The sequence below is a fragment of the Crotalus tigris genome, unplaced genomic scaffold (assembly GCF_016545835.1).
Source record: "Crotalus tigris isolate CLP2741 ecotype Arizona unplaced genomic scaffold, ASM1654583v1 scf7180000019478.12717781048:2074007, whole genome shotgun sequence".
NCBI classification, from domain to species: Eukaryota; Metazoa; Chordata; class Lepidosauria; order Squamata; family Viperidae; genus Crotalus; species Crotalus tigris.
In genome coordinates, this window is record NW_024097560.1 from 1,340,374 (window position 1) to 1,364,030 (window position 23,657).

The following is a 23,657-nucleotide window of genomic DNA, read 5'->3' on the forward strand; positions in this document are numbered from 1 at the left end:
TGGCAGAGTCACCCTCAGGGGCAGCAGCTACTTCTGCAAACGCCCCGGGTGGCTCCCAGATCCCATCAAAGGGACTGGTGAAGCCTGGAGCCCCCTCTGAGGGAAAGGGGGAAATCCCAAATCCGCTCCCCTGCAGCAGCAGTTCAGCAAGGCGCCTTGATGGGAAGGTTGGGTGTCCCAGACAAGGTCCCCCATCTCTGCTGCATTGAGACCACCAGAAGGAACGGAGAAAATGGAGAAAACCCCGTCTGAAGCCAGCAGAGAAGCCCCGGTCAACAGGCTTTGCAGGGGGACACTCTCCAAACTGCCCATGGAGCTGCAGCAGGGATGGCTGGACTTCCAAGTTGCTCCAAAGCCCGGGGCTCATGCTTGCATCGTGGGGGCACCTGAGGCAGCCGAAGGCCCTTTTGCTAGCAGGATGGGGAGCAAGGAGGGTTTGCAGGTCAGCCGAGCTTGGAGCAGAGAGGAGGAGGGAGGGAGGGAGGTGCGCATAAATAACTTCAAAGAGCTTCCCAACAGCTTGCAAAATTTAGTGCATTTGTCCTTAATGTCCCAAATTTGTCATATTTTTTTTATAACCTTGTAACACCTGGATGATAAATAGAACAAACATCTGCAGGAAACACAGACCCAGGAATCAGCAATCACAACATGCCAAAGTTTGACACGATTAAGATTAAACCAAAGCTCAACAAATGCTTGAATAAAGACTCCCCAGATTTGAGAGAGGGCGCTCTGGGGAAGGTGGGGGGGAGGGTGTTCAGTCCCTTGGAATGGCAGCAGATGGGAAAGCAAGGCTGCCTCCCCCCCCCTCAAATCCACGCAGATTTCAGGGAATCAGAAATCGGAGGGCGGAAACATTAAAATTGGGCCTTTCGGACCCGGCAGGGGGGTGACCGCCCCGGTTGCTCAAAGGTAAACAGGCATACACAACTTGTTGTTGCTCAAATGGCACAAATAGACAACGTCCTTTTAGATTAAAAACACAAAATACTGTAAAAAATGCTAGAAAGGAAAAAAAATAAAATGAAAAGTTTTGGATTTTGGCAACTTGAAAGTAAAATAAAAAACACGTGTACGTGGGTGTGTGTGTTTTCAAACAAAGTAATTTTGGTCCCCGATTCTAGGAAGTTCGGCAGGGATCCCAGAGTCTTACGGACCCCGTGGAATGGCTGACCCTCCGACCGATGGACAAAGGCGAGGATGGAAGCGGCAGTGCCTGTTCTGAAATGGCCACAAAGACGTCAGGACACAAGAAGGTTGGCTGCCCTGCTGGACACGGGCGTCCGCTGACCGGCCGTGACAGGGCTGGGCTCCCTGGCCGTGCCTGTCCGCAGCCCTGCAGGTGGCTCACAGTCCGAATCCTGCTTCCTCCTCCCCCTGCCCCTCCCCCGCTGGCTCTCAGACGGCCATCTTCGCCACCTGCTGTTCTAATCTGGAAATGCGCTCGTCCTGATACGCAATTGTGTCTTTTAGCGACCGCAACTCCTTCAAGATTTCTTCCAATTTGGCTTCGTTTTGCTGTGACAAGGAGAAAGAGACAAGGACCATCAGTCCTGAAGTGGGGATGGGAAGGACCCAGAATGGGGAGGGGGGATAAGGGAAGCCCCCAACCCAGCTCGGCTAAGAGCAGCTCAGGCTGCAGCTTGACTAAGAGGGATGGATTTGCACCAGGCCCATGGACTTCTGTCTGAGCAAAGGACAATCTCCTCTGGCGGGGAAGGGCTGGGGTGTTTCTCTCACAGGGTTTGAGGTGTCCATCGCTTTCTTTGGGGTGCTGATGAGATCACTCTTCTTGTTGGCAGCCGGCTTGTTGTCCAGGATGTTCTTCTTGACCACCTTGAGGTCCCGGTTTTTCCCTGGGATGTAGCCGTGTTTCAAGGAGATGAGGAGGGGGTCGGCGTTCTTCCCCTCAAACCACTCCTCGGCTTCCAGGGCAGCTTCGGGCCCAGCTGTGTCAGGATAGAGGTCATCCTGAAAGAGGTCAGACTGGGAAAGGAGGAGTCAAAAACAAAAAAACAGGCATCAATCCGGTCAGTTGACCTGCCTCGGGCAACTCGGTCAAATCGCACAAACCCAGAAGAACCGGGCTCACCTTCCGAGGGACGGTCATGACTATCGGTTCGCACTTCCTCTCGTGAAGTTTGTAGAACCTGGGAAGGAGATTGAGAAAACAAGCCAGCATCTCAGCAACGTCTGAAGGAGAGGGGGAGCATCCCCCCCTCCCGGTCACCAGAAACCAGGCCGAGAAGCTGAAGCCGAGCCAGGATGGTTCTGCAGTCCCAAAGCCGGGCAGATTTTTCACCCCAAGGACTCAAGGCCTCCACTGGGGGGAGGTGGGGTTGCGGTTCAGGGTTCGAGGGGCGATGGCAAGGCCTTAGGGCGGCCCAGACTCCCTGCTTGGGGCTCCCCCCGCTCCTCACCTGGCGATCTCACACTTGTTGACATCCAAGCCCCTCTTGGGCATGAAGCCCATCCCCCGCTGGGGCTCCTTGCTGCTGAAGGTGTTGAGGTAGTGCACGAAGGGGGCCTCGTCCGTGACCTCGAAGTAGCGGATGCTGCTGTCACCCTGAGGGAGGGGGGGAGGAGTGGCAACGGTCGTTAAGTGTGAACAATTGTGATAAGCCACTTTTTTCAGTGCATTGTACCTGAACAGTCACTAAACGAACTGTTGTTAACCTGTATTTACTTATTATTAAGCACGTAATGAGGAATTAGCTGGACCTTTACTCCTGCCGCTTCTGGGGCAAAATTATTCTGATTTTGGCTCACCTTCCCGCATAAGTAAAGGATGTTTGTGTCGGGGTCGTAGAAGGGCAGCAGGACCCCGTTGCTGGTGTCCATTTCATGGAGGGCTATGGGGTCGTCCATGTTTTTCTGCAACATAAAAGATGCCTTTTTATTTGAAAAAGAGGCATCCCGCAATCTGGCATCCAAAAAGGATGCTGCCTCTGCCAGAGGGAAGGAAAACAGCTTCTGAAATTAAAGCAAGCGCTTCTGTATTTAGGCTGCTAGAAACGGGGCTGGCTGGAGAATTCTGGGAGTTGAAGTCCACCCATCTTCAAGTGGGCAACGTTGGGAAGCCCTGCTCCAGGGGCGAAAGGCAACCATCAGTCTTTCTGGAACGGCTGCCCCCCCCCCCAGCCCAGCTCCCCAGAGACACTGACCGGGTTCCAGAGGGCCAGCTGCCTTTCGCTCATGCGGCTGAACCCCGTGGTGAACACGTTCCCGTCAGAGAGGAAGATGGCTCGCATTGGCCGGGCACCTTCGTGCGCCTTCTCTTTCTCCTGGAGGACGGGACGGAGAGGGACAGAAAGGAGAAGGTCATACTCCAAGGTTACACACTGGTGTAACAGGTAAAACGGGTGTCCCATTTAGTCTCTCAGTGCCGCATGGAAAACTGACATGATTTTATGGGGTGCCATGAATGCACTTTTAGGCCGAAGGAAGGGCTGGATCTCATTCACAAGACAGGCGGCAGGAAACTCTCCCTGCCAAGGCTGCCCCCGCCCCGCCCAACCCCCCGGGGAGCCCCCTGGAGACCCACCGCGATGATCTCCTGCTTCCGGGGGTTGATCACGCGGACCTTCTTGTCTTTGGAGGCCGTGCAGATCAGGCTGCCGTTGCGGTTCCAGCTTACATTGTAGATCATGTCTTGGTGCATGTCGTCCAGGTTGATCAGGGGCTCCCCTGTGCCCACGTTCCAGATGAGGATGGCGTTGTCACAGCCTGGCAGGGGGAGGAAACTGAGGCAGGGGCAGCAGTAACTGCCTGCTGAACTCAGATGCAGGGCTGGCTTTCCGCAGTTCCCTTGAAGGACCCAACTCCAGCCCCAACCCAGAAGTCCCACCGGAGCAAGCCCGTCGCCTCCCGTTTCTCAGCCTACCTGCGCTCAGCAGCACGTTGCGGGCGGTGGGGTGCCAGGCCACAATGCCCACCCTCTTGGAGTGGCCTTCCAGGATGACGACAGGCTCCGTCAGGGGGAGCGTGAGGCCGTTCTCCGGGATCTGCCAGACCTGCCAAGAGAAGGAAGAGTTACTGGAGACCTGGAAGGCTGCTGAGGGAGGGGAGTCTCGGGACACGGGGCCAACAGCAATTCCGGAGGGAGCTTTCTCTAGCCAGGCTTCCTTCCCCTTCGTGGGCTGCTGCTTCTGACGTCTCTGCAAGGAACTCAGGCTCTCTTTTTCGTCCTACATCGGTTTCTGTAGCGGTCTCGGTTCAACATGGCAGAGAAAAGAGGGGGAGACGTCCCCCCCAAAGAGGCCTCCCCTGAGCACTGGTTTCTCTTCAGATCGTATAAATCTTTCACCTTTTACCGAGCCTTAAATCTACTGCTTGCCCCCACAACGGCTGGACCAGGTGCCTGGTGGGCCACCTGCAAGGTGTCAGGTTGCTCAACCTGCCCTAGAAGGGTCTGCAGTGGTCACCGAGGGCTCCTTCCCTGCTTAGAAGCCAGGACAGTTGGGAAACCCTGGCTTAAGAAGATCTCACAAAGGTTGTCCCACCTCAGGGTAGATGCATCGAGAGATGTTCATTTGTGCCTCATGTCCAGGGTCTCCAAACTTGACAGCTTTAAGACTTGCAGGCTGGGGGATTCTGGGAGTTGAAGTCCACAAGGCTTAAAGTTGCCAAGTTTGGAGCCCCTGGCTTCTGTTCTGGCCAACCACTCAGTTGCAGGCAGGCCAGAGGGAGGCAGTGATGAGCCGTCCATCCTGCTTGCTTCCCCCTGGAGGAACGGCAGTTCCTGTGAGCGTGCCCAGCCCTGCGGCCGCCTGGGCTCCCGAGGATATCCGCCATCAGGCCAGCGCAGGAAGAGCCGTTTCTGCAGAACGTTCTTCTCCTGCTAGGCTGCACAGTCTCCCCAGACAGCCTGGACTGGAAGACAACACTTCTCTCCGCTCCAATGTTTAACTCCGGCCAGACCTCCTAATGACTTTAGTTCCTCCTCACGTCCTCTGCTGAGCATCCCCATCCATTAGCCAAGCGTCTGCCGAGCGGGGCCTTGCGATTGGCTGCGAACCACTACCTGAGCGAGCAATGAACAACGGCCAGGAACCACAGCCAGGAGCCACTCCTCCCCGAGGCTGCACTCACCATCACTGTGCAGTCCTCGGAGCCGCTGGCAATCACTTGGTCGTTGTGGGGACACCAGTCAATGTCCAGCACCGGCCCCGTGTGGCCACAAACGGTGGGGTACGATTTGTCGATTCTACCTGTCTGAAGAGAAGGGGAGAAGGAGGCCGTCAGCCGGAGGCTGAATCACAGGCACGCAAAGATTATTATCAGAAACATTTCCCTGGCAGCCTCTTCGGTTGGTGGAACTGTGGACCACAAGAACTCCATCGGGGAACTTCGGCAAGCAAGCAAAGGGTGGGCGCAGCCGTTACATCGTGGCCTCCCTGCAAAAGTCTCTACCCCCCCCCCCGTCTGAAGGCATCAGCTCTCTAAAAAGCAGAAGCTTTGTTTCACAATGTGTGTTTGTGAGGAGGCCGGGCTGCGGCACCCCGTCCAGAGAAGGACCGGCACACCCTTCCGGCTTCTCTGGGCCAGGCGGCAGCGCTTGCGGCTGGATTGCCAGAGCTGCTTTCTGCTCCTTGTGTGGAATGACCCTTGGATTGGAATTTGGGTGACTTCGCAGCCAACGCTGGGCAGGTGAGCCTTTAAAGTCCAAAGTCCACTGTGCAGCGCTAACATTGCTTCTTGCAAAGGTCTGACCTCGGAGCTGCTTGTCAAAATCAAAACCAAGGCAGCTCCTGCGGCAGCTCAGCCAAAGGGGGGAATCAGAGAGAGCCAGCAGAAAGATTAAGAGGCTGTGGATGGATGGATGGCAAGCACGTCAGTGAGCTGTAAGATGGCTAATTTCTTTTGTACCAGCCTTTCCACCCAGGACCTCACGTTTGCCCCCAGAGGCAAATCAACCGAGTCCCACTGACTGACATATTTCTGCACAGAGGTCCCACGATGAAGTCCTGTTTTGGCTGCAGGGAAATCCTTCCCAGATCCATTTCTGGATCAAAGTTCAGAAAAAGGGAAAGGGAGGATCCAAGAAAGAGGCACTGGGGGCTTACATATATTCCACCATGTTTTATTTTACAGGATGGAGCGGAGCAGGAAAGATGCCAGATGACAAAGAATGGCTTTGAAATGCAAAATAAGACCTCTCTCTTGTGTCTCTTCTGAGACTGTCAAGCCCCTGCCCCCCCCCCAGGCTGCAGACCCCAGCCACTGCTTATCTCCTAACAAGGGCCCCCACATCTACCGAGAGCGCCCAGATGGTCCCTGCCTAGGCACCAGGCTTAAACGGAGGCACTGCCGCCAGATCAGCCCTTGACAAAGGGCCATTAATCATCCATGAGGCTGGCTGGGATCACCATGACTGACCCTCTTTGAGATAAGGAGAAGCTGCCGTTCCCCAAGGGGGGGGGTCTAGCCTTGCAAGGCCACCCTCCTTCAAAGCCTCCTAAGCGCAGAGTTGATTCAGGCTACACCAGAGACTCAAAACAGGATCTCTCAGGAGAAGCCTTGGAAATGGGTGGCGACATCAGATCAGAGGATGCAAGGGTCCTGCTCCATCGGTCTCTTCAGGCAAGGAGGAGCTCTCAAGATCCGACAGAGAAAGAGAAAAGTCGAAGAACAGACGGAGGGCTGTGCACGTAGCTTTGCATCAGTTCCTAAGGTGATGTAAGAGAGGGAGATGAGATCGGGAAGCAAGACTAATCAAGACTAATGAGAGAGGGAAGCAGGACTAATGAGCAGTGACTCTCAACCTCGGCGCCTTCAAGATAGGTGGACTTCAGCTCCCAGAATTCCCCAGCCAGCCGGGAGTTGAAGTCCACCCGTTTTGAGGGCGTCCAGGTTGAGAAACACGGCAACAGAGAATGAAAGCATCTCCTTTACGAGCCTCCAGAGACATCCCTGGTCACACGCCACCCTTCTGTGTGTTCACACAAAATGCCACGCCACTTCTTAGCTGAGGGACAGCACCGATGTGACCGCCATGCGTGCTTGAGAACTGGGAAAAAAGAGACAAGGAAGCCAACTGCTCTTTCCTAGTGGAGACCCAGCCGCTGCGCCAAGGGTGCGATTTCGGTTCTACTGGCAGCTTGCGTTGCTCCGGCCAGTTTCTCCCTGAAGTCCTAGATTTTTCCAGAATAGCTCTTCCATGGGAACCACTGCAGCCACCGAGGCATTCGTCCCCAGCACTTATCTCTGCTGGCCTGGAAGCACACACAGCGGAGCCATGAAATCATCCCCAGTGCTGCCTTTCTGGCCCCGGCTGGGTTGAGATAAGACTTCCTCTGCACCAGGCAGGCCGGGTGACGTTGTGTCTTTCCTCGGAGCAGAGCCTCCCTCGTGGTTAGAGCTGTTCTAAGGGCTCCCTGGTGCTCTCTGAGCCCGCTTGTTTTCTTGCAGATTTTTCGTTACCCAAACTAGTTAACATTATCAGTGCTATGGAGATTCTGTGTCATCCAGGTCCTGGTTGTCCCAAAGGTGCTATTTCTACAGGCAACTGGACTTCGTTGTTTTTCTTTGAAGGCGTTTCCCTTCTTATCCAAGAAGCTTCTTCAGCTCTAAGGAAGAAACTGAAGAAGCTTCTTGGATGAGAAGAAAAACATCTTTGGGATCATCACTGCTAGTGATGGTGTTACTTAGTTTGGGTCATGAAACATCTGCCACTCCAAGCAGCACCAAGGAACCCAGAATCCTCCTCCCCCTCCCCACTCCCTTCTAGCACTGATGATGTCACCTAGTTGGATAATGAACCATCTGGTCTGCAAGAAAAGAATTTCTTGCACCAATTGCAGGGAGCACCAAGGACCCCTCGTTTTAACCCTGAGCTACAAATCTTCTCCTTTAGAGTTGTTTTAAGCTGCCTGCAGAGCCTGCTTTGTGTGGGGAGAGCCTGCCTGCCCTTTTCTTCCTCTTCCTCCTTCTTTCAGATGCACAGATTTCAAGAGTCTCATTTCCCCAAATTTCTGCTACGTTAGGAACTAACGACATATCAAAGATACGTGCCAAAGTCTGCATAGACATAAATAGGCAGAGGGTCTTGAATCCCTAAGGGATGCAGTTAATGTGTCTGGCTTTGTGGGATGGGAAGAAGGACAGCAAGGCCTTTGAGGAAGGGAGGCTGTGCCTTGACTTACACCACAACGGAGCCCTGGCTGGGGAATTCTGGGAGTTCACCTCCACCCTTCTTGAAGCTGCCAAGATTGAGAAAAAGGAAACGCTTCTCCTGCTCTTAAGCCTCAAGCCCTTTCCTCGCTGGGGGGGGGGCAGGCAAAACAAAAGTGTGTGGGGTGGGAAACAGTTGAGCAATTCACAGCACCACCAAACGGTGTGGATCCCCACCCTGCCCAGCCGCATGCAACAACTTGCACACCCTTCCTGTGGAAAATGTGAACTGGACCTTTTGGGAAGGGACAACCAGCCACAATAGGGAGAGAAACTGAAGTCAACTTCAGGCCAGCAGGACCAAAAGACGCTTTGGTCTAAGACCAGAAACGGCACAGCCCGTGTCCTCAAAGAGAAACACACACCGCCTGACCAAAAAAAAAAAAAAAAAGGAAACCCTCCCCCCCCAACATCATCAGCCCTTCAGTGTATTGTGCATTGACTTGTTTATTTATTTAAGGGAAATTGTTTGGGAGAGGAAAAGCAAGGATGTCCTCGGGAGCCTGGGAGCCGCCACTGTTCGGCTTTGGCCCCTCGCAATCCAGAGCTGGGTTTTTTTCAAGAGCAGTTCTTGATTTAGCACCGGTGGCTCCAAACTGAAGGGAGGGACATCTGTGTTTGCAGCACAATGCTGCAGGCAAAGGGTGGACTCCTGGCCAAGGCTCACCGATCATGAAAGGGAAACAGGAAGAAAAATTCAAGCTTAAGAGGAACTCCACCCTTTCCAAGTTTTAGCTTGGAAAGGAAAATCTTTACAACCCTTTTATTATTTCCCTGGACCCGGCTTCCAGAAAGCAATAACTCTTCCTTTTCAGGCTTCCAGAAAGCAAGAACTCTTCCTTTTCAGCAGGGCTGCAGTCTTAAAGTGACGGCACTCAGCCACGACTAGGGTTTGTGAAGGCCGCTGCCTTGTGTGAGAGGAGAACTTAGCTATTTGCCTCTGGCTTTCACTTAACCTGGTCACCCTCCAGAAGAGTCCACTTTAATTCCCAGGGAATTAAATCTTGGACAGGGAATTCTGGGAGCTGACATCCAGCTGGTTTGGGAGAAATCCTCTCTAAATCTCCAGGGCAATGAAGCTCACAGTCTGGGGAGGAGGGGTACGTTGGCCACCACTAAGGCCTTGGGTCTGCTAGGTATGTGTCTCTCTTCAGTTTTCCTGTCCAAAGTCCCTCGGTTTTACTGAAAGGAAGACCTCTGCAAAGGAAAGGATTTCCTGGCTTTGGCTGCCCACTCGCTGCCCCTCCCAGCCTCCTTCCTGGAACAGCCGGTGGCCAAACCCAGGGAGGCTTTGGGAGTTTCTCCACCTGCCTTGCAATTCCAGGCAGGGCACGTTCGCTCCGCCTGGGCTACCAGCATCACCCTTCGGGTCACCGATGGAGATGGTTGCCATCCCAGGCTGCCTCCCAGGGCAGAACGGCCCAGAGGAGAGAGAGAACCTTCCTCCTCCTCCTCCTCCTCCGCTTGGCTCAAAGCGGCTGCAGCAGCAGCTCCCCACCAGCCCTCCATCCTGTGGGCTCCGAGTGGCCAATCAAAGCGGAGGGTGGGTATTATTCAGGACGGCTGCAGCCGAAGGAGCTCTGATGGCCATATATGGTAAAAACCACTGCCAGGGCCCGACGACGGGCCTGCTGCCGGTAGACTGATTCGTGGAAATGCTGCAGCCCCTGTGGAGGCGAGGCTGAGACGCGCGGCACCTCTGAACGGAGCCCAGAGAAAAAGGAAAACCGGGCTAGAAGGGAGAGGAGGCCACCGGCAAGCCTGGGGGCCAGGCAAAAAGAGCAAAGCCCACCCCCCCCCATGATAGATGCTGCTGCTCTGGCTTCCCTCTTGCTGCTTGGGGGGGCAGGGGGCAAAGAGGAAAGAGCTTCCAGGGCCTGTTGGGGGGGAGGGGAGGCAGCTTTAGCCCCGAAGGCCTTTAGGCTGAGCTCTCCCCCTCTTTGGGGCAGGGTCCTTGCCCGCCAGGACCCCAGCGAAAAAGGCCCTGCACCCGCAAAGGGCTTCTTGCACGAGGAGGGTGGAGGAAGTGAGCCAGCCATCCCAGGTGTGTTGAGGTCCAGGGCTGCAGGTGGGGCTGCCCAGCCTCCCCAGGGCTTGGCTCAGTCTTGGGAGCAAAGGAGGGAGCTTCCCTTCCCTCTTCCCCGGCTGGAGACCAGCGAGAAGGGAGGGGGAAGCCAGCTCAGCTCTGTGACTCACTGTAAAGGGATGTGGGTTGCCGAGATCCAGCCCACACTGGCCTCGCTTGCACGGGAAGGGAAGGGAAGGGAAGGGAAGGGAAGGGAAGGGAGGGCCAAGCCTCTGAAACGGCTCACCTCTCAGTTCTAAAACACGGAGAGGTGTGGACCGTTTCCACCTGCAGGACTGGGGGATTCTGCCCCAACCCTGGACAATATATGCCCTTTGGCGGCACAGCTAGCTCCATGTATTGCTCAGGAAAGGGTTCATTGCCAGCTGCACTACCCAAAATAACAGAGTTGGAAGGGACTGTGGAGGTCTTCTAGACCAGCCTCCAGCTCAGGCAGGAAACCCTATGCCATTTCAGACAAATGGCTGTCTAATTTCTTCTTAAAAACCTTCAGTGTTGGCACACACACAACTTCAGAAACTGCACTGGGTGGGGAGAAATGTTCGGTAACGGACGACGCAGGGACAGGGGTAGATTGCTGGAGTCCCAATCTTCCCTCTGCTGTTTCACCCTTAGTGCATTTTGCATGCTCCACAGGCCGAGGGCGAAGAGGAAATCCAGGAACCTCGCAATAAGGAGGCACATTAAAGCTACGGGTCAACGCTCAACATTGCGGTAACAGAAAAAAAAAAAACCCAACCCTTACCTTGTGTAAAGGCAGAACCAGGAACGCCCCTCCCCCGCTGGCTTCGATGATGATGGCCACGAATTTGGGGTTCACTGCGCAGAAGGAGCTGTCCCACGTAACACGGGACACCCGGATGTCGTCATAACTCTGGTCATTTTTCACCGCCTGGCCAAACACGTGCCGGAACTTGCTCTGTCGCACCACTCGTCTCATTTTTTCTGCAGAAGGGAAGGTGCGAAAAAAGTCTGATTGACTCCAATCATTTTTATTCTGCAGCATCGCCAGCCAGTTGCTGTCACTGGGAATGCGAATCCTGGGCAGAAAACAGGCTTTTAAAGATACACCTTTCCTCGGTGCTGGCCTAAGGGAAAATGCCCTCTGGCTTCTAATGTTGCTTCTCCAAACCCGTCCATTTAATTATTCAAATTTTAAACTTGACTATATTTGCATCGCTGCCCTAGAAGATACACTGTAATAGATATGTTTGTTTAATATACATGAATTGTTTGCATTGGAAGAAATGTCAACAGCCTATCAGCAACAGTCAAACAAAAACACCTCGAAACCGCAAATAGCATTACTCAAAATTATTACTGAGGACATAAACTGGGCTTCTGACTCATTTAAAAACAACAACAGAAATTACCAGCTGCTAAATCAAATATTGTGGAATAATCAATATTTGTAACATTTTCATTTTAAACAGGACCAAAAAGAATGCAATTAGCTGGTTTGAGATCAACAATAACTATAAAAACAAATGAGTTAACTTACTGTGAAACAATGAAGAGCTTATTTAAATATCGCTTCAATCAACATTTAGCTAAGATTTGCACAATGAATCTCTCTCTCTCTCTTTGGCCTTCTTTAAAACAAAGGAAATAAATTGAAACAGAGGAACAGATTCTGTTCAAGAGAGTTATCTGGGCCAGTTCTTCCCTTGCCAGCATCGCGGCTCTGTGGAGTTTTTGGCAAAGCCTAAGATCCTTCCAAGTAGCTGGAATTTCGGTTTTCAGAATTCCCCACTGGGGAGTGGGATTCTGGGCTTGGCAGGGGACCCCCCTGGAAGGCACCAGGCCACAAAACCGAAGGGACCCCTGCCACTCGAAGCATGCTTACTGCAGGAGGAGCTAAGGGCCCCCTTGCATGTGGGTACACACCCCTGCATCCACGTCTCTGGCAAACAAGGATTAGGGGAGAGGACTGAATACACACTTTCCGATCAGACCTCAACAAAGATAACCTCTACGGCCGTCTCTTTTCAGAAAATCACAAGATGATAATCGGCAGCAGAGGAGGATGTGAGCCAGCCAGATTGAACAACAAAAAAAGCAGATGTCAGAAACGCTAAACCGCAAAACATCCTGCTCAGCCCTGGCTGCGTACTGAATAATGGAGCAGCTTCCCGCTTTGGCTGATCCGCAGAGTCCTCGCAACGCTCGGGGCTGCACTGCCAAGGCAGGGGGTGAAGGAAGGGGAGGGTCCCAGTTTGGACCCCCGTTTTCAGAGGGAGAGGAACATCAACAGAGACTTGCAAAGCATCCAGACCAACATCAATGGAGATGGTGCAATTATTCGGAGAGAAAACCGAATAATAATAATTCCTAAAATTGCTGCTGCCCTCTGGGAATCTCTGGGGTCCCAGCCTTCGTCTAACAAAACTTAGCAAAGGGGGTCTGCGTCAGCTGGGAACAGGAAGGCAACCCCCAGCTGCTTCCGGATAACTGCCGGACGGTCCCCGCATCCTCTTAGCAGCAGACTTTGCAGGCCCTGGGGCCACGGAGCCGGAGGAGGGGGGGGAACCCATTTCTCCCCACTCCTGAGCTGGGGACGGTGGGCTTCTCTCGGCTGCCTCTGGGATCGGGGATATTCTGCAGGCCGCCAAGCAGATGGCTCATTAGTGCTGCTGTGCCGCCTTGGGGGGGTGTGTGTGCTACTTTCCCGTGACCCTGCCTGACAGCTTGCAGCTCCTCTTGTGGCTACTGGACTGGGAAGACTTGCCTGGGCTGTGGAGACAGGGGCTTGGGTCAGCCAGAGGGGGAGCAGAAGGGTGGACGAGGCTGGCTCTGGCCTGACTCGACCTAAGTGGACTCTGATGTTCTGACCGTGTGTGTGTGTGTGTGTGTGTGTGTGTGTGTGTGTGTGTGTGTGAACCAGGTGGCTCCAAGACATGCTAAACAGGGCTGAGCTGAGTGCCGAGGAAGCCCACAATGGCAAAACTAGGAAGCTGCTGGAGGAAAGGACCCCTCCATCTTGCCAATCTCTGATTAAAGCTCTCCAGATTCTCCCCCTGCCTTTGAATCTCTGTTACGCCCCTGCCAGCATCTGCTGGGGAACCACCTTAGTTACGCGCTCCAGAGCCAGAGAAGGCGAACGCCAGAATCAGGACTCTACTCCCACCTCAATCCTGTAAACATACTGGATTGTGCACAATTTTGCTTTATTTCCCCTCCAGATTTTGCTCACGTTCCTGAACTTAAATTCGGTGCATCACGGGGGGGGGGGGGGAATCCTCCACTTTCTTAGCCAAAATCGGCAAAGGGAAGGAAGGGATGGGGAAAAGAAAGAATGGCATTCTCGCAGCATAAGCGCCCTACAAGGACGACACCCCAAAGGGCCCCCACCGGACAGTCCTCCTTCCCCGGCCGCAGCACCTCTCTCGTCCTGTGTGGGGTGAATCCCTTCCGAGTTTGTTTTGCCAGAGAGGCAAGGCAGAACCTGCGCACGGGGTATCAATGCACGGCTGGTCTTCCTCCTACGAACCATCAGGACTAAAGTTCCCCCTGAATTCACTGCCACAGGGAAAGAGAGAGAGAGAGAGAGAGAGTGAAGAACCGTGCTAACTGAGCTTCCAAGGAACGAGAGACTGCTTGCCTTCCCGAAGGCGGCCTTCTACAGCGTTTCTAAGGAACATTTTCTATATTGCACTTTTTAGGTGGGGCTGAAATGCTATGCGCATGAAGTCAGGCTGATAGAATTTAATATATTGGAAGGGCCCTGATTTACAGGGAGTCTGCAAATTAAGGAGCACTAAAAGCATGAGAAAGCTGAGCGCCATTTCTAAAAATGGGCACAAAGTTCAGAGCTGATGAGCCACAGGCCCACTGATATTTTTTTTCTTCTTCTTTTTCTGCATATATTCTGTCTCTCCACCCACATAGAGATGTCCACCTTGCCAGCCTTCCCTGCTTCTGACTACGTACTTCCTTCTCTGCAGGATTCATGCAAGGAAGCACAGAAAAGGTGGGACCAGAAGCAGAGAAGCAACCTAGAACTAAGGAGGAATTTCCAGACAGTGAGAACAATTAACCAGTGGAACAACTTGCCTCCAGAAGTTGTGGGTGCTCCATCACTGGAGGATTTTAAGAAGAGCCTGGACAACTGTCTGAAATGGTATAGGGCTTCCTGCCTGAGCAGGGGGTCGGACTAGAAGACCTCCAAGGTCCCTTCCAACTCTGCTATTCTGTTAGATGTGTACTCTAAGTTTTCCCTAAGTGACCCTTGGCTCTGGAGCACAGCTTTTTGATCAGGCTCCTTTGCAAAACAAAAAATGTAATAAAAAAGGGCGGGGCTTGTAGGAAAAGGTCTCATAACCAGGAAGGCTCTAGGTTCCAATAAAGAGTTCTCGTGAAAAATTAAATAAGGTTCACCTCCTGTCTGAAAGCAAAAGAGGGCCGCTCTAACCCCATTTAAAGCTCTGAAGGGTTTACCTAATTAGGTGTTGCAAGATGCAGATGCTGCTCCTTCTCCTTATGATAAAGTGGGGAGGGGAGTAAGGGAGCAAAACCAGCTGATCATTATGTGCTATAAATTTTGGCTCACTTTTTATGACAGCGGCTGGAAGGAAAAAGGAACCTGGAATGATTCTTGGGGGGAGGGGGGGGGTTTAATGAGAGAGGAAGGGAGGAAGGCGAGGGAGGGGCGACATATGTGGAGGCACTTCCTAGTTTTAATGAGCTCATTAATTCAGAGACTTCCTAATATTTCCCAAACCACGTTTCTTTCAGGAGAAGATAAAAGGAAATCCAGGCCTCCTTTGTTCACCCTGCACCCACAGCTTAAACGAACTGGGAGAGATAAGAAATTGACTTTATTTTGCCTGGTGTTAATTGCTCTTGAAAGCCACACTGGTCCTTCCCGTGCGGTAGGGAGGACCCCATCAAGCACTCCGGCCTGAAGGCCAATGTGGGCCATTGCTGATATCCAAAACTGCAAAAATTAGGACTTTGTGCAGTTGAAGGTCAAGGTTTGACCAGATTAGGGTTTGTCAACCTTGACAACCTGAAGGTGTGTGGATCTTGGAAGCAAATAAAATCCCCTTGCTCGGAGGGCACTCAGCCAATTTATGCATGAGGAAGTGCATCCTGCTATGGAAGTGAGCGGAAAAGACACCACAGAAGCAACACACCCCTCTTGCACTCCGAAGAGCGGATTCTTACAGGAGGCCCGGGAAAGCAAAGAGAACGTTCAACATCTCCGTTTCAACTGAAGTAACGTTCTAAAATGTCCAAATCACAAACGTTGTGAGTGAGCGAGCATCCTCCGCTCCTTGGCTATCCCAGTTTTTCGCGCTGGATATGGGCCTTCCTCTCTTTCCTACTCTGCGAAACCCAAATTTATCAGGTGGTTTAAAGCTATTACTCTGTTTCCTTACCGGTGTGCAATGACAAACCAGGAACTCAACTCCACCTCATGAGAACCGCCATTCTGCAGCTGTATTAGCAGAAGGGTCTGCTGTGGTCAGTCCGAAACCAACCAGCGAAAAAGGAAACCTAAAATTCAGCTCTTGAAAATAGACTCTGTTGACTTCCCGTAGCAAGTCAGACCACAAGCATAAAACCAAACAGCTTAGAAAAAGTGCAAAAAGCCTGTTTCACAATTCTTTGGCGAAAAAAGCAGAGCACGCATCGTGGCTCTCGCCACGTTTGGATTTAAATTGCCATGAGCACCCAACATAAGATTAGTACTGGCAGGAAAGCTCTCTGAAGGACACGCTGCCAAAGACGTCCGTGCCCCGAACGGCCTGTGCCGTGAAGCATCTCACCGACCCTCCAGCAACACGCAGAGGTTTCCAGCAATCTTGGGAAAATTGCTCCAGGCCAAATGCACGATGGAAATCAGAATATTCAACGTAAGCCGAAAAGTAGACAAGCACGGCATGGCTGAAGGGAGAAGAGGTTGGGAGCTGTCCTTCAGGAAGATTATCTGGAGACCCCCAGACTGCTGATTTCTGGTCTAAATGTTGTTGATGGAATCACCAGGAAATAAAACTGATTTAAATCAAGTTCCCAACCCATTTTAATTTACAATCAATTCAAGCATCATTGACATTGTGGCCTCATTCGTATCACCTGGTCTTCTCGTGACAGAATTGTGCAGGCTTTCCCCCTTGAGCTTAAAAGGAATATTCCCACCAACTCTGCCTAGTCCCACCAGGAGGGTCTCTGAGAACACGGCCCTAAGTCATATCTTTTCTCTCTCTAACCCTAGCCCCCTCCCTCTCCCCCCTCTCTCTGGCAGGCATTCCCCTACGCGCTGGACTACAGCTCCCAGAATCCCTCAGATCCAGCACAGCCAGCTTCAGGAGAGCACATCTGGTTGGCAAAAAGGCAAACTGATGCTGGAGGCAAGGAAGGAGTGAGATGGTGTCTCCAATGCTACGCTGAGAATGGAAAAGTTGGCACCTCTTGATACAAGGAACCTTTCCAACATGAGTGTGTCTTCTTTGAAGGACGTCTGGGTTTTTTCCATCTCTGGGCCGCGGGCCCTCCTCTAGAGAGGAGAGCGAGGGTTCAAGCAACAGAGCCTTGCCCAGCTCTGGAGGAAGACCAGGATGGTCTACGGATAGTACCCAGTTTGGGTCATGAAACGTCTGCAAGAAAACAGCCAAGCTCAGAGAGCAGCACCCAGGACTCCTCATTCCAACCCTGAGCTACTAATCTTCTCCTTTATGGAAGACCATTGCTCTGAGCACCACCTGAAGAGCGTCGGGTCCATGTTCCACCCATCTCGTTCGCAGGACAGAACCTCCTCTGCCCACTCAGCGTTTCCCTCCCAAGCCCTTCCTCACAGCCTCTCCCGCATCTGCTTTTACCAACCCTTTCAAGGCCAGCCAGACTTCCTCTCTTGAACAGGCCTTGTTATCTGTTGACTGGGAGTTAACTCCTGTTCTTCTGGCGATGGCATAACATCGGGGTGAGAATTTGCCTTCTCACCCAGCTTCTCCTCCTCACCGCATGAGGAGGAGACAATCCCACTGGCTGGGAACTGGAAATGGTTATTTAATGTACGTCTGGAGGGCACCAAAACGGGAGGGCTGAGGTGAAGTTAGGGGAGGAACCTCACCTTGTTCTGAAGTCATCTGCCTAAATTACAAAGACTGCTCCGTGCAGCACTTAAGGCAAGTTTACGGAATAAGTCTAAGAGAAAGATATAAAAGGATGCACTCCAAGGATACGGGAGAGAAGTGTGAAAGGCAATATTTAATTCGGAGCCTCTCAAAACTCAGAAAATCTACGTCCACTGGATTTGGGGAAGTTTAAACCACACGGTGCTTTCTGGGCTGACTTGGTACAAATCCTGGTTTACGGCACGGGGTGGATTGTCTTCGGCCCGTTTTCTAATCTTGCAGCCATCTCCGACCTTTGCCTGTGGCTCTGTTCAGCCTACCCGGTGACCATTAAGTGAAAAGCCTCTAGTCAACAGAGGTGTAAGATAACTCAAAACCTATTAAAAACAAAGCCCCAAACTATCTTAAGAGGGCCAGATGGACATGCCCTGCTCAAATGAGCCATTTAATGGGTTTACTATGAATATGTTCAACTTTAGCACGCCTGCAATAAATTTGAAATTATTAAGCTTCATTTGACATCCCTTCCCTTCCGGCCTGCTTCACGATGATCCGATATTAGCTTTGCCGGCCCTGCCTTTCATCGCTGCGACTTCTGCCCTCTGCTTCGCACGCTTGGAGCCTTTCCCAGATTTAACAGATGCAATAAGTAGGAAGATCACACTTGAGCAACCCAAAGATCTCCGAAAAGGCTCTTGTTCACGTGGCAGAACTGACCCAATGCAGCAGCAGCAGGAGCACCCACGAATCATCTGCAGAGAACTGCCTGGCCCAGAGAGCTGGCAGGGAAGAAAAACACTCCACTCCTGGGTTTTCGTGTGTGTGTGTGTGTGTGTGTGTGTGTGTGTGTGTGTGTGTGTGTGTGTGTAGGCTGAGCCGCCTTGATCTTTTATCTCTGTAAATACAACCTTTAGCAAGCAGGGCCCTGACCAGTAGCACTGTCATGTCAGCAAGTTGCAGCAACTTGTTTTTTTCTGAACAAATAAAAAAAGATACCACTTTTCTGTCCATCAAGCGCCTTTGTCGTTCTTTTCTCAGCTGATGCGGGTTCTTCCTGCCAGGTCCTTTCCTGGCCACCTTCCAAGGGCCTTGGACTGATCTCAAGTGGCTTCAGCCTGGGGCAGGAGGAAGGTTGACTGGGATCTACTGCTGGGTTTCTCAGTGATTTCAGCAGCAAAGATTCCCGGCTGTTGGCTGAGTGATTCAATTTACACTCAGGCTTTCTACTGAAACAAGCACTTAAACAACTCTGGAGACAGCAGCAAATAAAAGACACACACACACACACACACACACACACAGCAGAGACACATACCAATCCTAAATTACACAGCCGAAATAAAGAAAACGTGGCACCAGCAGACATGGAGTTTTGCATGCAAGGACAGCCTTTCATTCTGTTCTGGGACCCGTAATTAATTCCTGCGCTCAACATTCTTTGACTTTTGCACAAATTGCTCCACGATGCATCTTGGAATTTCAATCGGAAAAATAGGTCAAAATTGGATCTTCAGATCTTAACAGTCGGCAAGAGTGCAAACTGGGAGCTTAGTGAAATAAAATTCCAATATAGTTTTGGACTGAAACAAAATGTTGGGCTTCATAGTTAATATAGTTTTGCATACCTTGTGTCGGGTAGAGCCCACAATTTCTTCACTCAATCTCATACTCTCTTTATGCTTCCCCTACAAAGTCCCACCCAGTGTCAGATTCTCACAAACAGGTCAGGAGCTTCGGCCAGCTGGCAATCCAAAGCAGATAAACCGGAGAGGGCTGTATTCCATCATTTGGGCCCGAGCATCAGCCCCACAGCTGATGGGGCTTGCCCAGGAAAATATTTTATGCAGGAGCCAAAGACAACCCATGGGCATTCATCAGCACTGAGAGAAGGAACTAAACACACAAACAGGCTCACACTTTTCTGCAGCTCAGATTTATAGACAACTAATTACTTCGACGGCCATCTGAATTAAGCACCCTCTAGCTAACCAACTTGCAAACAGTTTATTGTTTTCTCAAGTGTTGTTACAACGTTGTGCAGCACTGTTCCGTTCCACAAGGAAATGTCCAATTGTTTCAAAATAGTTTCAAAAATCCACCTATTTATTGCTATTGGGAAACAGTTGTACAGGCCCTGCTCCCAGAACCGTATAAATTAAATTTTTGTACCAGAAAGAGAACAGCTAGTGAGATGGGAGGCTGAAGCAAAGTTGATAAGGAATAAAACGCACGTGTGTGTTGCCTCACTGTGGGTGTTTCCTCTGAAGTAAACCTCACATAGCCCAGAGAGAGCTTTACTCATCCCCTTTCCCCCTCTCTAGGGAGAAAACCGGTGACACACGCGCACGCAGGGCTGAGTAATGCCTCCCCTCGGACACAGCCGGCCTTGGAAGAACAAAAGACTCGCCTGGCATCCCACACAGAAGCCAGCCAGCCGAGGGCTGCAAGGCTGAACGCCTGGTGAGCCAACTGTTACACACGCAAGGCACGGCTGTGTCAAACATAGCCAGAGGAAAAGGCTTCTCCTCCAGAGCCCGGAACGGCAGGCGGGCGAGGCGTTTGCATCACACACCACGCTGGGAACCTGCTTCCTTTTGCAGCTGCCCTTTTATTTCCAGGCTCCTCTTTCCACCCACCCCGTGGGAAAAGGATCCCATCCGGCTGCAATCCACAAACCTTTGCAAAGAGCAAAGGCTCCATTGCAAGGCTCCCTTCAGGCCTTCTGAAGCTCCAGGCCCCACTCAAACGGCACGTTGCCCGGCCAGCAATGATGCCATCTCCGCTCTGGCTTCCTGCAAGCGGTGCCTTTGCCCGCTCGCCATGACAGAGGGCGGCCCCCTGGCCCGGGAGCCTCCCCCGTCCCCTGGGGTGCAGCCTGCTGGGCCACAGCCACTGCGGTCTGGGAGTGCCCAGCGCCCCCCCCACATACACAGCCCCCTCCTCCCTCCTCCTCTCCAACCTGCACCCAACACCTGCACGCCCCTCACCTGGCTCTGGCTCTTCCCCTGGCACAACCGCACCCGCGGGGACGTGCCAAGTTCCTCCTCCGCCTCCCTTCGCAGGCCCAGCGCCCCTTCCTCTCCCACCTGCCCGGCATGGGTGGGCAACGGTCCCTGCTCCCCCCACCCCCTTCTGCACGCGTGCCATCATCATCCACCGCGGCTCCTTCCATTGGCACAGGGGCATCGTCTTATTCCAAACGCCGCCCACCCGCCCACCCCCCCAGCCCCCGCCAGGTCCTGCCCGCAATTGTTTCTCGCAGGGTCACCTTCTGTGCCCTCCCGGCTCCCCCCTCCCCAAATCCACGCAACCCCCCAGCCCCTCTTTCCACGCCAACGCCCCCGCACGCGGCTCCCCGGAGAAATCCGCTGCCCTTCGCGGAGGCGGCCGGATCCCTTCCCGTGCCCGGCTAAACCTTCGGCCGGAGCTCTTCCCCGCCAGACGGAGCCTTTCCCCCACCCCTGCCCCAGCCCCGCCTTTGCAAACGACCCCTTTTCTTGCAGCGAGCGACACGCGTGTACGAGGGGGAGACGGTTCACAAGTGCAGCGCAAGCTTTGGGTCAGCGCCTCCCGAGGGGGCCCCCGATGACGCATACGGGGAAGACCCCCGAGGGGCAGCCCGGGCCAGGCGGACTCCAGGGTCAGGGAGGGGACCCCGCGGCTGCGGAGGAAGGGAGGGCTGGGGCCATGTGGGTCGGGCAGGAGGATGGGACTTGTAGTCCAGAGCCCGGTGGGGCTGGACGATCCCCCCCACCCGTCAAGGCGCTCGTGGCTAAGGGCAGATGAACCCAGGCCGGCGAGGGGCTATGGGAGCGGTAGTCCCGCCCGTTTCAAGAGCGCCACCCGGCTGCGCATTATGGGACCGGTAGTGCAGGCGTCCCGAGATCCGGCCGGCGCCCCCTCCACCTGCTGCCGCCCCCGGCGCCCCTCACCTGGCCCTCCGCTGCCGCCCAGCAGGCTTCCGCCGCCCCAGAAGAGCCTCCGCCGCCGCGCCCGACTCGCTCTGACTGGCCGACACGCGCCAGGACCGGCCGCCAGGGGGCGGGGGGCGGCGCCGGTACGCGCAAGCCCCGCCCCCGTCCCGCCCTCCGCCGACCGCGCCCGCGGGACGGGAGGCGCGGAAGGCCAATCGGCGCCCGGCGCGCCTCTCCAAGCGTCCAATCCCGACTGAGAAAGGGGTGGGATCCGCCGAAGCGAGCGGGGCGATTGGCTGCCGCGCGGCGATGGTTTCTCTTATGGAGCCTCTTTCCCTCTCGCGCAGGCGCGGCTACGCGCTTCGGCCGGCGAGGCGCCTGCTGTTTGTGGACGACACGCGCGCTACAGATTCTCACGTGCAGTTGGAGGCCGCTCTGGGATGGGTGAACCTCAGCGAGACATTACCCAGCCGTCTCAAAAGTGGCCAAGGTTCAAAATCACAGCCGTAGTGGGAGTCTTCGTAAGGCAACCCCCATCATCCCCAGCCCTGGCTGCTCTGGCAGGGGATGATGGGCTTTGCATTCCTGCAAATCTGGAAGAGAGCCGGTCCAGAAGAAGAGCTGAATCAATAAACCACATCCATTGAATAATAAATAAATATAACATGGTTCAAAGAACTCGGGTTGGTGTCATTTGTGAACACGCAAACACCCCAACGTTGGCCTGGAAAGGCCAACCAGACAAAACGCCCGGTCCTCCCAAAGCGAACGGCTTCCAAGGTGCTCTCCAGGACGGCAACTGGCGAGCAGATCATCCCAATTTTCTTTTTGATTCAGAATCTTAGAAGGCCAAATATCATTTGGGTTTATTCTCCGGGAAAGTTGTGGGTTTTTTGAAAAGAACTTCTTCCTTTTAAAAGTGAGCTTGATTGCCTATTGATCTGCTAGAAGCCTACAAAAGCCTTTGATGCTGCCTTGAGAAATAGCATTTTCTTTATCCAAAGAAAATGGACAATGAAGCACAGGTGTGTTTTTCCTCATGGCGTTCACTTTGTGACCAGAAAGGGGAGCTGCGGAATTGGAGAAAGAAAGAAGAAGAAAGCCGCAGGAGCATCTGGCTGACATTTTTCCAACAGAAAAGGCAGTTCCAGACAATCACTTCTGAGTAATATTACTACACATATCTTGTATACTAACCAAAGGTGACCAGAGAACGCCGTGACATCTCACCTGAGACGTCCCTTCAGCTGCCCATGGAAAGGCCGCTCATCACTACCAAGTGATGAAGCCTAGGTATCTTGAGCATGCCTACTGAAGCCATGCATTTTCACTTACTTCTTGCACAATACAAATAATCTGGCCTTTCACAATGTGTTTCTCTCCAGACCATCTGGACTTCAAACCTCCTTACTCCAAACCCAGCAAACAAGAGTGACTACGCTAAAGTCATGATTCTTTCAACCGCAACCAGAGTCAGGAGACCCTGCTGACCAAAGCAGTTATTATTTATTCCATGGTCCTCGCTGCACACCATGGATGTAACTCCTAGGAAACAAATGGCCTGAAGAAGCACTCCGTGAAAATCCAAATCACTTTTAGCTGGTATTTGAGGATCTGACATAATGCACAATCTTACCTGATTAGCATCCTCTGGGGCAGCCAGCAAAGGCTCCACCTCTGAAAGCCACCTTCATTCTAGGCTCTGCTCTCACCTTTTCTAGCAGGTGAAGCAGCCTTCTCGGCTGCCGGCTTCTGCTTTTCAAACGTCTTCTTCACATCTGCGACTTTCAGCGATTTTTCCTCCTCTTGTTGTTTTGTTCCCTTTCTTTGCTGCAGTGGCACAACAGGCTCGTCTCCCCAGGCTGCTTCTCTGGAAGCTTGGCAACTTTCACCAGAAGCCTGAGAAGGACACAGCAGCATCTCCAACATGCTTGGAGAAGACTTGGAGGTCTCCATAGGTCGGCCTTTGGTCTCAGGATTCTGCAAACTCTCTACCGGGCTACAGGAATCAAATCCCAGCTGGCCACAGAGACCCTCGTCTTCCTTGACCTCAAGGGAGGGCTTGCAGGCCTGCTTGAAGGGTTTCCTGGTCTGGGCAGAAACCAAATTGAGACTGAGAAGAGTGGACCTCTTTATCTCAAGGCTCTTGTCCACCGTGACGCTCTGAAACTCCCCTGGCTTTTCTTCACCTACGTGAAAGCTGTTGGGAGGCCAAGGGAGACCACCCGCCGTTTCTTCAATGACCACTCCTGGGCTCCTGGGAGTTTCTTCTTCCGGTTCTTGATTCCTCCGCACTGGGGAATTCTCCCTCTCTCCATTCTCCTTCCCCGCAGAAAAATCCAGCCAACTAAGGATCCCTGCCTTGTTTTCCTCACCAGGGGAGTTCAGCATGAGCCTGTTGACTTG

The 23,657-nt window shown here is 53.0% G+C and overlaps 1 protein-coding gene across 3 annotated transcripts; it reads right to left on the reverse strand.

The window, feature by feature from the left end:
- Nucleotides 1-509: 509 nt before the first annotated feature.
- On the reverse strand, nucleotides 510-22,985 carry CORO1C (coronin 1C). Of its 3 annotated transcripts, none has more exons than XM_039362705.1 (11): nucleotides 22,964-22,985; nucleotides 11,007-11,206; nucleotides 5,095-5,217; nucleotides 3,887-4,016; nucleotides 3,548-3,729; nucleotides 3,168-3,287; nucleotides 2,773-2,877; nucleotides 2,424-2,569; nucleotides 2,096-2,153; nucleotides 1,744-1,989; nucleotides 510-1,521 (listed from the first exon to the last, which is right to left on the reverse strand). In XM_039362705.1, the coding sequence occupies exons 2-11, from the start codon at nucleotides 11,199-11,201 to the stop codon at nucleotides 1,402-1,404; spliced, it is 1,425 nt and encodes a 474-aa protein (XP_039218639.1). In that variant the 5' UTR covers nucleotides 11,202-11,206; nucleotides 22,964-22,985; the 3' UTR covers nucleotides 510-1,401. The 3 variants fall into 3 exon arrangements, with proteins under 3 accessions (XP_039218639.1, XP_039218641.1, XP_039218642.1); XM_039362707.1 differs by lacking the exon at nucleotides 22,964-22,985 and adding an exon at nucleotides 21,270-21,377; XM_039362708.1 differs by lacking the exon at nucleotides 22,964-22,985 and adding an exon at nucleotides 20,325-20,346.
- Nucleotides 22,986-23,657: the final 672 nt, after the last annotated feature.